Source organism: Ostrinia furnacalis, unplaced genomic scaffold (assembly GCF_004193835.3).
Source record: "Ostrinia furnacalis isolate ACB-3 unplaced genomic scaffold, ASM419383v2 OfSCF0267, whole genome shotgun sequence".
Classification (NCBI taxonomy): Eukaryota; Metazoa; Arthropoda; class Insecta; order Lepidoptera; family Crambidae; genus Ostrinia; species Ostrinia furnacalis.
In genome coordinates this window covers 259,252-277,071 of record NW_021130506.1, presented here as the reverse complement: position 1 = coordinate 277,071, position 17,820 = coordinate 259,252, and the positions used below count along the sequence as shown (strand labels likewise).

The 17,820-nt window shown below is 35.6% G+C and overlaps 1 protein-coding gene across 2 annotated transcripts; it reads right to left on the bottom strand.

Moving 5' to 3' along the window:
• Window positions 1-6,723: 6,723 nt before the first annotated feature.
• LOC114358052 (THAP domain-containing protein 1-like) lies at window positions 6,724-17,157 on the bottom strand. 2 transcript variants are annotated; one of them, XM_028311927.1, is made up of 3 exons: window positions 16,982-17,157; window positions 16,348-16,549; window positions 6,724-7,568 (listed from the first exon to the last, which is right to left on the bottom strand). In XM_028311927.1, exons 1-3 carry the CDS (start codon window positions 17,131-17,133, stop codon window positions 7,122-7,124), a joined length of 801 nt encoding a protein of 266 aa, XP_028167728.1. In that variant the 5' UTR covers window positions 17,134-17,157; the 3' UTR covers window positions 6,724-7,121. The 2 variants fall into 2 exon arrangements, with proteins under 2 accessions (XP_028167728.1, XP_028167720.1); XM_028311919.1 differs by lacking the exons at window positions 16,348-16,549; window positions 16,982-17,157 and adding an exon at window positions 9,515-10,376.
• Between the last annotated feature and the right edge of the window lie 663 nt (window positions 17,158-17,820).

The following is a 17,820-nucleotide window of genomic DNA, read 5'->3' as shown; positions in this document are numbered from 1 at the left end:
TGGTCAGTTCAGTCTGCACATATTTGATGTACTTAAATTTGACTATTCTTACCGTTAGATAATTCCTGGCAATAAGTGGTGACTGAGTTTGTTCCGGCGTTTCTTCTCAGCACTTGCCATATGTTTGTCTCGAAGCGCTGGTAGGGCCCAAAAGATAAGGAGACATGTAAAGTGCCCCATAAGGGCTACCTTTTTCTTTTTTTATTATTTTCTATTGACGTTCATAAGTGCCACTTGTGGTCTAAACTGAATAAATATTTTTGATTTTGATTTTTTGAAATAGAAGGATAACCATTAGGTATCCTTAGTTGTGGATTCGATCTGTAACACAGACGACTTTGAAAATAACAATACTTATTGGGAATGTTAATTGCGAGTAAAGTTAAAATCTCTAGTATTTCAGTCATAATCAAAGATATGTTAGGAATTTGGTCAATAATGTCGCGTGCAGTGTTACGCTAATTCACACTTCACTGGATTGATTTTAAGACTAGAATATCAGACGACCAGCGTTTCCCAGTCTCTTAGTACCGGCTGAACTATTTTAGAATAAGCTATTCGGCAGTGGGTTTTATTTGCATCTATTATTGTTTTCATTGACTACGGGAAAAACATATTGAAGTCCATGTTGCATCAGCCTTCAGACAGCGATAAAACACTTGACGCTCGCGCACACGTCGTTGCATCAGAAAATAATCATTCATCATAGAAGCAATGACGCGTGCCAGGCCTTGACTCATTGATGACTTCTGTCTGCCAATTTAATTGTATGGCCTGCTTGCATGGTACGGATTTTTCCCACCATGGAAAGTTCTGTCTGCAAATTGTGTAGGATAAATGTTTAGTTGTATGGACAAATCAGCCGATGCAACATAAATAAACGTGATATTTTGACCTTGAATTCACCTTTATTATCTCATGAAATAGAGTCACTTTTGCAGTGACATGTAATACAATCGAGTGTTCGAACATTCAGTGACATATTCTTAAAGCAAGTCATTAAGATTTTGTTGAAGTGTCCTGAAATAACACTCGGAAGTCGACGTGCCATTTAAACTAATAATAACAACGATACTCGGAAAATACAAACAACACAAACATTAAATGTGTAGTGGTGAGAATGATGTATGTAAAAATATCGATAGTTTAATATAACTTTTAGTCGACGAAATTGCAGGCTCTGTGATTTCAAACTATTCAGCATGAATTTTCAGCATTTGTAACTTACGTTTCCTTGCAGGTAGAGTCAATAGTGTAAGTATATGTAGGTACTCGTACTACATAATTTTGAAATGTTTTCAAATATAGTTATTTTGTAATAAATCTATAGGTACATTTGCTGTTTTCAGTTATTCTATCAATCATTTTGATTGACTATGGAGATGGTTTGTATCGATAAATTCAATTGTAAAGTTGTCTGTAACACAGCACTGAGTGTAACGTGTAATGCTATAGGGCAGACACCAAGTCGCCGATTGAAAATAGACATTGCGTAATTTTCAGCCGATCGAGTTTACTGCCACGGTGCATCGCTCTTATTGCTTAGGCATTAGAGCTCAGGTTGATAAGCTCGGCCTTGATCGTATCAGTGTTTTTATATTGTTATCAACAGGATGTACTTGTTGATTTCGATGTGATCTTTGCATCGTAATGTTTATTTTGTAGTTAGTTTCCTTGTTTATTTAATTATTTACATAGAATACCCTGGAGTAGTAACTATCTGAGCCGAAACACATAAAAAATAGTCAATTTGTCTATTCCAAGGTATTTAATCTGATATCGCAAATTAATCTCAGGCATTATTGGATTTAGTTGGCAGCGTCAACTGGTGTGTGACAGAGTGGTACCAAGTATAGGTAACTAATTATGTTTCAGAATGAATAATCTTTAAGAATACAAGTGACTACGTTTATTTACCTACCTACCAAATTTTCCAGGACAATAACATACTCTTTGTAGTGGAAAAATTATGAAATACCTACTTGATTCACGGTCTATGTTAATAAATCAAGTCTCTCACGACACATGTCACGACCAAGTCATGAACAACCCCGTGATTCCTTTAAAGAGTTGCCCATTCGCATTCCAGAACAAGCGACGAATAACTTTAATGTTGGGGTGTGAATATACAGATGAATAAACTGCAAAAAAGATGGCAATTTATAAATTCATCATCAATGTAAATCAGGAACTTACAGTCATTCCGGTGTATTTATTGCTTGCTTGTCCAGTCTAAGCCCACTAAATCACGATACGTACTAGATACGCTCCAGACATTAATTTAAACTCCAAAAATTAATGGTAATAGGACTTCAAATTGAGATTAAGAGTAATGAGCTTTTCCGCAAAAAGCTTAGCAGAGGAGGATGGTAGAGTCCCTTTAACTGTATTACTCATTAAAAACATTGCATGCCCCAGTTTATTAATTAATTCTAATCTTATATCATTATTATTTTGTTTTGTCAGCCGTTTGGTGTAGAACGGACTACTATGCCGAGAGGTTCCGGGTTCGATTCCCGGCCGGGCAGAAATTTAAATGATGATTTTTAATTTCTGTGACGGGTCTGGGTGTTTTCTATGTATAATATGTATTTATTTACAAAAAAAAAGTATTTAAGTATGTTTATATCCGTTGTCTAGTGCCCATAGTACAAGCTTTGCTTAGTTTGGGACTAGAAGCGTAGTGTAAAGTGTCCAAGGATATTTTTTTAAATTTTTAATTTCAGTAAATTAATTGCAAAAGGGTAGATACAGTCACAACAAAGAGAAAACACGTCTTTGAATGAAGAGTCGATGCATTATGCTGTATTTCCAAAATTCGGTACTTACCTAAATTGCACCTTTCATCTGGTAATAAAATTGAAGTGGTCATCTGCGGCGGACTGGACGAGGGTAGGAAATAAAGCAGCAAGCATTTAAAATGCCAAACGCGATTGACAAACGACTTTTTAACTGGCAGGTTTGATTTATTGCTTTTTGACAGATGGAATCGGCAGACATTTTGGGAAAAGGGTACGGCAATGAGCATGAATATTGGAGAATCGATATATTTTCCACGCTCTTCAAAGCGAATAAATTTTTATGTATTATTTTTATAGAACCTCTACTTCTAGAGGGATACCTACGACTCTGGAACTATGGATGGATATGGATATGGTGGATAAACGAAAACTAGGTATTTTTCATTACAACCAAGCAGCAAGTTATTTCAACATTAGTAGAGACAAAGTCCAAATGCTGTCTCAAAATGTTAATGTTGATTAAATGAATAAGTAAAGTCACATTGAAGTTGAATGAACATGTGTTCTGATATCCTAAAATAGAATAGAATAAAAACTCTTTATTTAACAGAAAGGTATACAAGCAAGACAAGTGTATTGTACATGAAAATATAAATAATAGCACATAACACTTGTCGCAAATATCTGATAATGAATAAGGAAAACATATTATGATTAATATCCAAAACTATCGCGACTCGCGCTTGACGCGTGTTTATCTGAGCCCTGGAAACAAGGCTAAATACTGGTGTACGTGCGATCCGACACGAGGCAAAATTGACAAATATTGTACAAGCTAATTTCACCACTTTCCCTTTTCAAAACACTACAAATAAAGTCCAGAATCCCTCAGCAGAGCGCGGAGCCAGGACGATGTATACGTATTGCATCTCCATTATAAGGGGCGATTTTCGCTTGGCAAAAGCACGAACGTAATGCATTTAAAATTGGCTGAGTTACTCGGTGTTTTTGCATAAACATGTTAAAGGAAAAATATAGAATGATACACGAAATGGTAAATTGATATGCTGTTGTTAACTGCGTTCGACAAAAAAATAACATGCACCGAAAAATTCGTGTACAAAAATTTGTCTTTTTTCATATTTACTTGATTCTTTTACAGTTGAGAGCACATCAGACTGAATTTTTAGCAGCTTAATAGCATCTATTACCACCGCATTAGATGCAATGGTGTAAAGCTTGATGTGCCATCGTCGTACATTCGTGTTGGGTGTTATCACATCTTTGCAGTCTGCAAACAAACATGCCATGCTTATCATAATCACAGAATAACATGGGTGCAACACTGATTGATTTCTATCAAGAAAAATAAAATATAACCCTTGTGAATAACTTAGCGTATTTTCAACCGACTTCAAAAAAGGAGAAGGTTCTCAATTCGACCCGTATGTTTTTTTTTCTATGTTTGTTACGCGATAACTCCGCCAATTATGAACCGATTTGAACAAATCTTTTTTCGGCGTATAGGTAATACCTCAAGGGTGGTCCCATTTAAATTTAATAATAGAAAAAACAACCCCCAAGGGTGGAAAATTGGGGATGAACTTTTTTATACGCAATATACTCCGCCGATTATAAATCAATTTGAACGATTATTTTTTGTTGAATAGGTATTATCAAAAGGGTGGTTTCATGCGAATTTGAAGAAAATATTTCACCCCCAAGGGTGGAAAATTGGGGATGAACTTTTTTATACGCAATATTTTTAATTTTTAGTTTTTTTTGTGTTCACGCATTTGAAGTCAGTTTTATTTTTAAAAAAAGTTAATAACATTTACTTACAAATTTTCTTAGCGGGATTTGAACTTGCGACCTTACCTGATGGTCAATGTACACATAAGTACCTAATTTAATGTCCAAAAAAGCAGGCAATCCTACCGCCCCGTGCCTCTATTGTATTAATACTTAATGTATGTATATTATTTATGACTGAACTGCGTTAGCATTAAATCTTGTCACCCGATCACAATCACGGTCACACTCATATACATAAAAGTTTCCAAAAGCATATAATTATGTAAATACTTTACCTGATCTTCACATGTAGAACTGCTACTTTACCTGTATCTTATATTTTGATAAATAGTGGGTCTCCCTCCATACCTTCATTCCATATTTAATTAAACAGCCTTCAAGTATTTTGACACAAATCTATTTCCTTTAACAGCACGTCATGCCTAATAAGTCATCAAAATTGGCATGAATTAAACAAAAAGAAAAGTTACTTTACATACAAATAAAGTCAATTTCCGCTGTAAAACTTTTATTTAAGTGCTAATGAAGTAAAACACGTGAAACTGCCTTTACATCATAAATTGCTTCATTTCAGTAAAAATAAAGAAGCCAAAAATAAGACAATGCTTTACGGCCCTTTGTGCGGTGGCCATTAGTCATCGAAATGCATTAACTCACTTGCATTTATTGTGGGAAATTTGGACAAAAAGTGCATTTCCAATGCACAATGCATTTCAAATTTCTTCGCGTTCCCATAACTTTTTCTTGATGCGATTGTAAACAATCGAATGAACTTTTTTAATTAAGTAGATAGCATTTCGCAGAATTTCGTTAATTATTTATAGTCGTAATTGATTTATATTTATTTGTTGTGCGTTTCCTTATTATTGTAGGTTTTTTTAGAGTTTATGTAACTACTAGCTGTGCCTTGGGCTTCATAAGGGTGTATTCATTTATTCTATTATCTCGTTTATAGTTTTACACTGTGTTTTATTATCTGCGGAATTTACTCTCCTAGAACCTCTAAAGTTGAACTTGACCAAAAACAATTTTTAGTTGGATATTATTTATTTCTAGACTTCTGATTTTGATTGTAGATAAGTAGATATTACACTACTAACTAACACAAAAGAGACCAAAACCAAACAGTGTTTCAGGTTATTAAAACAGTTTACATACAAAGTAGCACTATTTCAAACAGTAAAACATTAAGTTATAATTGAAATCGCTTAACTTTTGAAAGTTCGTAAGCGGCGACTTAAATAACTCTCTAATTCTATTATCTCAAAACGCCAGGGGAAACAAAATCCCACAACCCCTAACACACAAAATCTTAACCCTGCCAAAAAACCAGGGGAAACCAGTTGGTGAATCTCTAGCTCGTGCGGTCTTTCACCCCGATGCCCTTTCTCTTTTAGACGCTTCGTAACGCGTATCACTGTCCCTCTCCCACGCGGTTTGGTCTGCCTGCAGTCACGTAGGCAAGTTGGCGGAGTAATGAATGTAGTCCGGTGTTATTATGGGCCTGTAAACAGGAGTTTAGATTTTTATTGTTGGTTGGATAGATGGCCGCTTTAGGGTTAGTGCGTACGTGGCATGGGACACGTCACACGACGCTTTGTGAAAAAACACCACTCGGAAATTAAATCATTGCCTAAAATTACCAATGGTTTTGTCTTCAAAAATTAAAAGTAATTTAAGTAGTGTGTTATGGTATGTTTACCTATTTCAAAATCTTTTAATACAAAGGTCAAACTCCGTCATCGACTGAGATTGTCTCTTACATTAATAAACAAAACAATCGAATGGCATTTCGATGATATTAAGATACCTGTGTATAGGTACCTATCTTAATATCATTCGGGAGCACTTTATTATTGATTTTGTGACTTAATGGATACAAAAGAGTGACCTAATTTGTAAGCCCTCACTCAACAACACTCATTCATCATGCAGACAGACTTTATCTTAAATTAAATAAAAATATCTGATCATATTGTATTTGTTTACTTCTTTACGAGTTAGTAAGTTGTTTTTAAATACTATACAGGTTGGAATTTTATAATGCCACAAAGGAATGTTATCTTTCAGTTAAATTTTCTATCTACAGTATTAAGAGTACTTTCCCTCCAGGTGGCATTACAAAATTCCACCCTGTATGTACACATTCAAATAAAAAACCGGGAAATAAATATTTAAAATTGTTTATTTAACTAATAGAACGATGGATTACATACAACCGAACGATGGATAAATTACAAATAATTGTTAATATTGAACGCGTCTTCAATACCCAGCTGGTGGATAGACCATATGGATAAAATCAACTTCTCTACTCATAAAATTAAAAAAAAAATTGCTACTAGGGCAACTGGTCATATTAGCAGGTGTAACCCTTGTCTGAAGCAAAAGAGAGTACTTAATTCTGTGACTCAAATACAACAACTTTTATTAAAACTAAAAACTCGAATCCTCTAAAACTCACTTTTCAATCATCAACAATCACTGCATAGGATTAAGACACTATACCTTACCCTTCACATTCTAAATAATACCTAGTCATTCATAGTCCTAAAACCCCTCTTTTCAGTCAAAAATGTCGTCTTGACAGTCTAAAATTTCAGATGAAATCATGTTCACGATCTTTGGCTGCAGCATCAAAGCTTTCTTCATAGGCAGAAGCCGCATCAGTGACGCTACATATCTACCGAAGTTGTCATGCAATTCTTCTTTTGTCATATGTTGATTCTTAGCAGCATCTTCTTTGAGACCAGCTAGATTTGTGGATACTTCTTTCAGACTTTCTGCTAGAAGGCTCTCACTCCTCATTCGCTTTGGTGAGTTGCTGCTGGTGCTCGGGGCCGGTCGCTTGTACTGTTCATAATCGAAGTCGATGCTGTCGACGCAGGTGTCTGTGGTCTTTGGTAGCTCAGACAGCCTCTCCTCCTCGGAGCCCGGGTTGTCCCAGAGCTCGTCCGGGTCGTCCAATGGCTCCGGCTCAGGTTCCCGTTTGATTATACCGCCATTTATTACCTGAAATTTGATTTATGATAAGATGTTTGTTCGTTGGTTTCAGTCAAATGACATCCACTGCTGGACAAAGGCCTCCCCCAAGAGAAGATGATGTAGAAAAAAGTTATTTCTAAATGAGCGTAATAGATAATAACATTATACACTCAGCGGCACGGAATTTGGCCCAAGCCTAAACACCCAGATATGAGGCCAAATAGGTGTTGTATACCTAAGTTTCGTGTGACATGTTAACAGAACATTTGTTTTTGTTAATTTAAGAGGCTAGATTCATAAAAAAATGCGTCTGTTTAACTTTTTTGACTCTAGAAACGCATTTCATTGTTGGAGCGTAAAGAGTACGGGTAAGTTTAAATTCGATATTAAATGTTGTAAGGGTTTGGCGTTTTGTTTTTTGTTTTTAAATTAATCTTAGAATAATACTCGTTTCCATAATTTGAGAATAATGCCCATTACTCCAGCTCAAGTTGCTCAAATAGTGTTGCTTAGAAGTCAAGGGCGTATGCAGCGGGAGATGGCTGAAACTTTCAATTTATGGCGTACAAACTTAAGATACACATTAAAAAGGCATGACCAGACCGCCTTTTACACAGGAAGACCAAGAAGTGGGGAATTAAGGTGTATGTCAGCGCGCGATGACCCGATTATCGTGCTTGCAATATCAAGAAATCGGGTTCTCACTACGTTTGAGATACGCCAGCGTTTACAAACAGCAAGCTCATGAATGTCAGTGAGCACACAATACGAAGAAGAATGGAGGATCAGAACCTGCATACTCGAAGACCTGATCCAGGACCAGAACTTCTCCGATACCTTCGCGAAGTGCGACTTACGTTTTCTAGAGAACATGCAAATTGGACCTTAGACTAATGGTCGGTAAATTTTTTTATAAATCTAGCCTCTTAAATTAACAAAAACAAATGTTCTGTTAACATGTCACACGAAACTTAGGTATACAACATCTATTTGGCCTCATATCTGGGTGTTTAGGCTTGGGCCAAATTTCGTGCCGCTGAGTGTAGTATAAAAAAAGTGTTCTGTAACCTGGGAATCGAGTCCAGAACCCTGGGGAAGTCTCTAATCACTAGACTATTAAACATTTCATGGTGGAAAAGTTAAATTATTCCTATCAAAATTATCTACAATTCAATACTTTATTAGTTTAAGAACTTAGTCATTAAGTTCAGTTTCGGCGGTTTAATTAGAAATCGTAGATCCCATTTTCTAGTAAGTGATTGTTTGTAATTAATTAGTTTTTTGATCCTGTTGCAATTATACAAACAAACGCTTTAACGACATTAGCCATAAATACACCACTAATCGGTTAAGAGGGGTATTGTTGAGATAAAATGTAACTGATATAATGCTAAATACCCTACACTTAACCGCTGCGCCACAATGTAAATAGGACCAGTAGACGCGACCTATTTATTCTATCAAACGCATTAAAAATAGTGTGTTTTTTTAGCGCGATAACGTCAGCCAAGTCAGCATTTAAGTTTCGAATCCCATTGCGAGTATCTGTAACTACATTTGTACCCGAAGTTATACATTACTTTTATCTAGTGTAATTACATAAACACTATTTATACAACTATTTATATTTTTACATATTTAAGTATGGTTATCAGTCATCTAGTCCGTCACAAACAAATAATCTATGCTTTAATTTAACGTATAGTCCTAGTAAGTAGGTACGTCTCCCTTACTCTTAAACTTAGTTGTTGAAGAGTAAGGGAGACACAATCATGCGTACGAAACGAATATGCCGCTAGAAGTCAGAAGGGCCTAAGCCCTTTTTTAAATGGAAAATGTATGATAAACTGTCGACAGCACATCAGGCTATACATTTTTGTTGCAAAATAGAACCTAATGCAATTCAACATAAGATACTACCCTAGATCCTAATGTGCCGTCGCCTCGCTGCGCGTAAATAAAAAGAGACTAACCAACGTGGGACCGCTGGGGGTATAGTTGGCCTTCAGGTGCGGCCGAATGAACGTGTCCATGACAGCATACCACTGCGGCTTCGGCTTGGTCTTCTTCGGCGCGTCGTCGCCCACCCCCTGGTTCTGAAGCATGGCCGACTTCTTCAACTCCTGGCAGTACGCGTTCCTCAAGTTCTTAAGCTTGATCATGACATGTGACGCGTCAAAATTCGGTATGTTCAAAATTCTAGCTATCTTCTCGGCGGCCTGACGCCTCCTACATTTGATTCGGTGGCTAAGAGATGTTGTGTCCCATAAGCATTCCTCTTTCTTGTACAGCTCGACCAGTTCCAGAGTCTTTTGGTCGCTGATACGCAAGATGCTACTTTCTGAGGACGCCATGCTATTTTTTTGGGACACGCGCGCGTGGGTTCAGCGTCTATTCACTTGGCGTGGCCACGCCTCACTGGACGCCAACGCTTGGAGAAGCGAGACGGCCGTGGAGAGGAGCAGCGTGGCGTGGTTCGTCTCGCTCCCGCGCGCTCCGTGCGGACTGTGCGACAGAGACGCATGAGAGAGACCGCTTGTATTGTGTTACGCATTCTCTTTCGCTCTGTTTATCGCATTATTGACTTGCGTTTCGGAAACGCAAATACTATTTGGAAATCTAGTACTAGGTTACCTATATTCCTAACTAGTTTTGTTTTTGAAATTGCTCCTCTATACCAAAGAGATGTTTTAATAATCATTCATCGCAAAATATTTTATTTTCTTTCCTACTGCAAATACCATTTACTATTACTATATGAAAACTTTCTGTTACGGATGAAAGAGCCAATAGATATTTGAAATATAATTAAATCAGTGTTACATAGGTATTTCTCGGGCCGTGTACTTTAATTAAGTTAACCATAAAATTTAAAAGCACAATCATCAAACAAAAAAATGTACGTAATATTTCTGCGGGTTACTTATTTCAATTAATTTTTAAGCAGGTATCATGATTCATGAAGCAATGATTCACGCTGAAAGTTTTAAGCCTCGACGGGAACACGTATGATTGACATTATTTTTATTTTAAAGCACATTGAGGCCCTTATTAGTGACGCACTTAGATTAATAAAACCTAGATAGATAGTCAGTGCACGAAAGGTGAGGCAGATTTTAGTAAGCCAGAATGGCTTACTCGTAAACGTCACATGAACTGTCAAAGTGAAAAATTGGTAAACACGTCCGACGACTTTTAATTAATTAAGACGGTTTGTGCTGTGAAAGGGTGTCTAAATACATCAGAAAAACTAAAGAAAGTGACCAGTGTTACATTTCATAAGTAAATACTACGATTCGACGCGTATTTTGCTTGAATTTGGCTTTCAAAAATTAAATACGGGAATGATACCAGTAACAAGAAAATTTATTTCCCAATTGTTCGCCGTACAAATATGTACACCTCCTTTTTTTATGAAATCGAGACTTTTCAGTCGATTTATCTTATTGTAATTATGTAGGTACTTTGAATTCAATAAATAAGTAAGTACATGATGCGTTTTGTTTTTGTTAGTTATAAAATAATTAAAAACGTATTAAAAATTTCCCTACTTTCGGGAAAATCGCCTTCACTGTCTACACTCCCCAACAAAATTGACACTAATGACATAAGATTTTTGCCTCACTCTTGACGAAGCGTTTGTATGAAGACTATCCATCTAGGTTTTATTAATCTAAGGTGACGCACTACGATCAGATTCAAGCCTGGTACACCTAATTGATGAATTTTCCAAACTTATAAAACCCTACTTGGTAGGTACCCTCATAAAGGTAGGGCTGACCGCTGAGATGATGATGATGATGATAATGATGATTAATGAAAACCCTATTTATAGGCTTATGCTTGAAATAAATTGAAAGACACCCACGCTACGTTATTAACGTAAACTAGTCAATTCTTTGATTAATTTGATTAAACGAATTGACTGACCAGCTTGTACACCTAGTTTGGATTTATAAAACTATATCAACAACGTCAGCAGGTTTCTTTAATTTTATTTTTACACCTGAAAGCTTCCTGAAACTCAACTGTCTCAAACACAATGAAAGTTCTCAAGATTCAGAAAAATAAGGCAGGCGTAATAAGTAGGTTAGTATCTACTGACCGAAAAACATGTATTACAACGATATCTTTTATTTTCCTTCGTGTTGCTTTCCTCTTTCATCATCTGTAATTAGTGATCTATATAATGACCGATGTATTGCACGCATCATTATGCTCATTATGACTCGAGTGGCGTGATGTGACGTCACTAGGTAACCGCTGGCTTGACACACAATCCAATGTACACTCTAACCGCTACAAAACTAGCTCCAATATTCCGTCCTGACTGGTAATTGAAATTGATAAAGTGCATTTAAATTTAAACTGTAACGCATATTGACAGAGTCGACTTTTAAATGGATTGTATCCTGAATGCAACCGGCTTGTGCATTCAACTGAGCATAAAAGGGTGTGTCTCGATTTTGAATCGTGGGTCCCTTGTAATAAAGATGTAGGTTTAGACTAGGTATAGTTTGCCAGGTGCCATCATGTCTGTGCGGTTTTATACGAGAACGTTCTAATGATAAAGTGGCAAATTGATAAGATTGTTTCAATCTTTTGTACCTACCTACAAAGGATTATTTTAAAGGTTATGGAGTGGATACCTAAGTATAGATTGTTTTTATGTTATTTATCTTTACGACCGACCATGAGTACTTGAAAAGCTTTCGATCATGAAAATTAAGTAGCCAGGTAAAATTAATAAGGAAGACAATAACAATTTTGTTTTTGTCACCAGTGCAGTAGTCGATTGTAATAAATATGGAGGAATTTATTTCAAATTTGAAACGTCGCAGTGAACAAAAACAAAGGAAACTAATAAAATAAACAGCGAATTACAAATGCAACGTAAAATAAAATGAATCATACATATTGATAAGCGAACGGTGACGCAACCGCAACGCACCTTGACCCAATAACCTCCGGCAACAACAATAGATCACCTGAAATTGGCTTAGGACGCACTTACGAAAAGGCACACTCAATTGAACACATTTTGGGTAAGTTACTAGGTACACAACATTCGTAATAGCATATTATTCAATCAAATGTTGATTATCACTATTTGATTTTAAATATAAATCTTCAAATTGCTCAATTATTTCAACCGAAATCTCAACCCATTTTTACCCGACTACGGCAAAGCAAAAGGAATATTTTATCGACCGGTAGTAGATCCGCCGATTTTTATGAAGTTTAATAAATTGATACGAATAATAAAATCAATAGGAAATTGTACCGGCAAATTGTTATTAGTAAAGTCCTTAAACGACACGACTATTTATTTACTATACCCGCATAACCCTTTACACACGAGAATAAAAAAGTGTCAATATTTTAATAAAACTTTACTTAGGGGTTATTTTAGAGTTTAAATAAGATTAGAAAAATACTTTAAAAAATTTTGAATTTTCAGTTTCCCTGAAAGTATGCCCTCACGATAGTGAGGCTTCGGTATAATTTGTTAGTCTCACGATAGTGAGTGTTATACTATTTAGTTAATTTATTTAATGAAAACTACTAATTTATGAGCACATAAGTATTCATTTGGTAAGAGACCCCTATAAGTAAAGAGTAAGCTATTATTTAACAAGCAATTAAACCTCTTTTAGCAAATTGTCTTACAAAAATCGAATTAATTAAAAAATATCCACCTTTTGACAAAGGATGATGGGCACTTTTCTATGGAATCTGGGCGTAAAACCAACAGAAATGTAACTACTATTATTTGTTAGGACTTAATATCAGAAATATATTTTCATATAAATAACTACCAAAAACTCCCGGGTTTGCTTGGAAATTGACATAATGTGTAATAGTAATAGGTGCTTTATTGCGCAAACAAAAAATATTATTAATTAATATTACTTATCTACTTACATTTTAAATACATTAAGTTATTTANTGGTAGTAATAATTATTAATTTATGCAATGAAATAACAATAAAAGTATTCCATTCAGATAATCACTGTTTTCGTAATAAAATAAAACTATAACACTTATCCGAAAACAACAATAACCACATAAAATCAATATTTACACTGGCTGCCTCTCGTTCCAAAAAATGCAGTCAACTTTAAGTCCGAGTAAACGAGCACTGACAGGTCCCAACACTAAATGAGCGGCACTGTGTGCGAGTAAATATCTCTCACGAGCGATCGCTGCCGATTGCGGCCGCAAAAACAAGTTTACATGGGCATGAGATTTTTTCAAAGTTACTCTCACGTACGTGTATCGTCGTGTGTAAAGGGATAAAGTACACATAATCATTTATGTAAAATGACACGTGTATTGACAATCCTCAGCCAGAAATTTTCCAGAGACAATATGCAATTTCACCAAGGCTGATGATGATGACTCATTTCAACCTAGTTTCTGACCGCGGCTTCGCCTTTATGGGTTTCAATCTGTCGAAATGTAAATGGAAAATGCCTTTCTCCAAAAGGTTTCTGAGGTTTTAATCTACCTCTATGAATTACCAAATATGTAATTAATATTTATTATAGTAGTCTCTATCTATATATCATATGTAGACAGACAGACTTTTGCATTTGTACATGCTAAAATATTAGTGTGCATCATACAGTAGGTAGGTAGGTATATCGCTTTCAAATAAAACATGGAGCTTCAATAATAAACCATCAATTGCCACCGGGTACGCACTTCCTAATTGCCTATAGTTTATGCAAAGCACGCTCTTTAGCAGGATGACTGTAGTAGGTACCTAATCGTATAAGTAGGTAGGTATTTGTTTTATATTGCGCGTCTTAGTAGCTTTGTTTAGGTACACTTGCACATCAAGCGTTACATTATGACTAGGACCTTATTCCATGCGACATAAGAGTGTCTCTTGCATACAATGTTACGCTCAATGTGCTGTGGAGACTCGAGATTACTGTCTGACACCGTTGTTTATCTGCGTCGTACGATGTGCTGATACCACTGATAAGGGATTGGGGCTTTATTATTGATATCTACCAGTTATAACCGGTTTTACCGGTTCTCACCCTATTTTTGTTCTCAGTACCTCTAGCACGAAAAACTTTTGTATTTTTTTCGAATCACAATCAAAAGATTTAGTATGAAAAGTTAATCGTGAACGTGCCGTAAAGTGAACTTAGTATGAGAAATGGTAACTACTTGTATAGTACGAAACTAATTTTGACAATCGAGAAAAAATCGAGAAAAATCGAGTAAAAAATAGTTTTTAAAATATTTTTTATTGCTCTTCAAAGTTATTTTAATACTTAGTTATTTTTATTAATCTCGCGTACATGAAAAGGGTCTGTCAAAAATATTGAGAAACGCTAGCCAATAGTTAGTCAAAATTGTGTTTTTTTGTTTTCAAATAGACCGTTTGAAGCTATCTTGAGTCTATATTCAAAAGATGGAATTCTATGAGTTGCTCCTGGATTCATCTCCCGGATCCATCGGTCAGAAATATTGAATCTTCGAATAGTTTTACGACGAATTCACTCTATGTATGCTGTAACTAAAAGTAAAAGGTATTCTTCCATAGTCATAACACCTTCACTATCACAGTTAGTTTAAAACAAACGTTAAATTAATTATGATTTTTTGTCGAACAGACGGTCTGCCAATTACCATTTTGAAATTCGAAGGCGAAAGTATTTCGTGCTAGAGGTACAGGTCACAAATTAAGGGCGTATGATTAAGCGATGATTGATAATAATATCGAATGATTTTTGGTATCGTTTCCGATATTGTTGAGTTATTTCACAACGAAGCCATGAAGCCATGAGCTCATGCATGTGGATGGTACACGTTATTGCTCTTTCACGGTTTACCCACTCGATAAGAAGCTCGTGAAATTTTTATTGCGCATGAGTCACCTTGTCGCTATGTATTGCTATACCTACATTATAGATCCGATTAGACAAAATGGTGGAAAAAGTTTACTGGTATTGCAAAGAGAAATTAAAAAAAGAAATTGCAGCACAGCAGACTCCATTTTGGGTTCAATCAAACCTTATAGTTCTAACTAGCAGCCGCCTGCGACTTCGTACGCTTGGATCCCGTTTTACCCCCTTAGGGGTGGAGTTTCGTAAAATCCTTTCTTAGCGGATGCCTACGTTATAACATCTACCTGCATGCCAAATTTCAGCCCGATCCGTCCAGTGATTTGGGCTGTGTGCGTTGATAGTTCACTATGTCATTCAGTCAGTCACCTTTGAGTTTTATATATGATGTACCTATATATATTAATATTATTATATTTTATATTATATGTATACAGGGTGTTAGGTAAATGGGTATATGAGCCGACACTAGCCCATGTTAACATGGTCATATAAATGGTATGGTGAAGTCAGAAAATTTATATCTTCATTTTAGTTATTTTAATTTTCATACAAATCGCATTTTATAAAATTTATTTTGTATGAATATTTAAAAAAATAAAATAATGATATCAAATTTCTGACTTCACCATACCATTTATATGCCCATGTTAGCATGGGCTAGTGCCGGCTCATATACCCATTTACCTAACACCCTGTATAATATTATATAATAACATTATAAATGCGAAAGCAACTGTCTGTCTGTCTGTTACTCTTTTACGCCAAAACTACTGAACGGATTTGTATTAAATTTTGTATACAGATGGTCTAGACCTTGAGAAAGGACATAGGCTACTTTTTATTGCGAAAATTCCACGCGGACGAAGTCGCGAGTAACAGCTAGTATTTTATACGTTATTAATAAAAATATTGTTACTCATTTAACCTATTCACTAACCTCATCATCATTGTCAATCCGTTTTAATATATGTATAGTGGGGCATGACGTTTTTTTTAACAATCTCTTCTTTTTTGAAGGGTCAATAAAACAGGTACTTTCAAAATGAATTGAACAAATGGTACTATGTTTAGTCGGAAACCAGTCTTTCCGTCCCGTAGCTGCGATCCATTTTTCTTTTAATATTGCATCTTGTGGGAAACTAGGAAAAAAAAGACATATATGTAAATACTACAAATACACATTAATTAGAATATTTTTATTTATATATGAGAGTTATATTTTTTAATAATAATTAGTATCATTCGACTGTCCGATATCGATAAGAATCGATTATTGATTAAAGTAGTAGAACGAACAACACTAGTAGCAAAATTTGTTAGACGAATGAGAAGTTGCGTGTACGTGACGAAGTCGAAGCGATGCGCGACAGTGGCGCTTGTCCGTTATACATCGCCTCTTAACACATAACGACAGATCAAACGCTCAAAACAAACCCGGCAATGTATCGTAAAAAAAATTTTTGAATGGTAAGTTATAGGTTTTTAGGTACATTCTTGAAACCACAGCTTGGAATACTTAAAAAAACGTTTTAAAATGAATTAACACTTAATATAATATTAAAATAACTTACCCGTGATAGGAAATATTATGTCCTTGCCTTTGGGAGCTCGAAATTTTTGGCTTATTGCAATTAATTATCACACATTGAGGCATTTTTCTAGTTTTCGCGGCCGTCCGCATGCAACAACAGACGCGCGTGGACTGTAAGCAGCGGCAGCTCATTCCGATGAGTTATCGGGATCGGGACACGCGAAGTAGGTGCATTCACATCTAGGTATTTCTATATCTGTGGTTGTGTCTGACAAAATGCTTGACGAGGCGCTGTGATTGAAATTTATACCATTCGGGCCGCGTCAGGCATGGGTGGCTGACAGTTTTTTATGGGTATACCTATATCAATATAAATAGTAAAAAAATATTTTTTATCAATAACTATTCATTTCAAGCCATTACACATCGATTAGAAAAAAATTCAATTTTGGCGAATTAGTAAATTTACTTTGGCAGTCTACGTGTTAAAAAATCCCTAAAACTGTTTTTGTTTCAAGATAAAATGGTAATAAATCCATAATAATAAGGCCAGTCACGAACGTGGAACGCATATAGATGTTCTAGACTCTATGACTCATTTCCAATGATAGTACAGCAAGTAAAAGTTTTATGAGTGTCGCAATTATTTTTTATTGTTCATTTGCAAGTCGTTAAAAGTGTTGATTAAAGTATAATGTCTTTTAGATACGTCATATTATTAAAATCATGCATCATAGGTAGGTACCTACTGTAAATTTTCGTGTGAAACGAACAGTTTTGACTTAGAACCTAAATTTCTTAACACTCGAAGTACTCTACTGAAAAAAGTATTGCTAAACACACAGTGGTATTTTAAGGGTGCCCTTTTCCTTCGGAAGT

Excerpts from the sequence above, each read along its gene's own strand:
- LOC114358052 (XM_028311919.1), bottom strand. The coding sequence starts at position 9,895 with ATGGCGTCCTCAGAAAGTAGCATCTTGCGTATCAGCGACCAAAAGACT. Across the intron at positions 7,569-9,514 it reads CCCCCAGCGGTCCCACGTTG|GTAATAAATGGCGGTATAAT; the intron begins GTTAGTCTCTTT and ends ATCAAATTTCAG.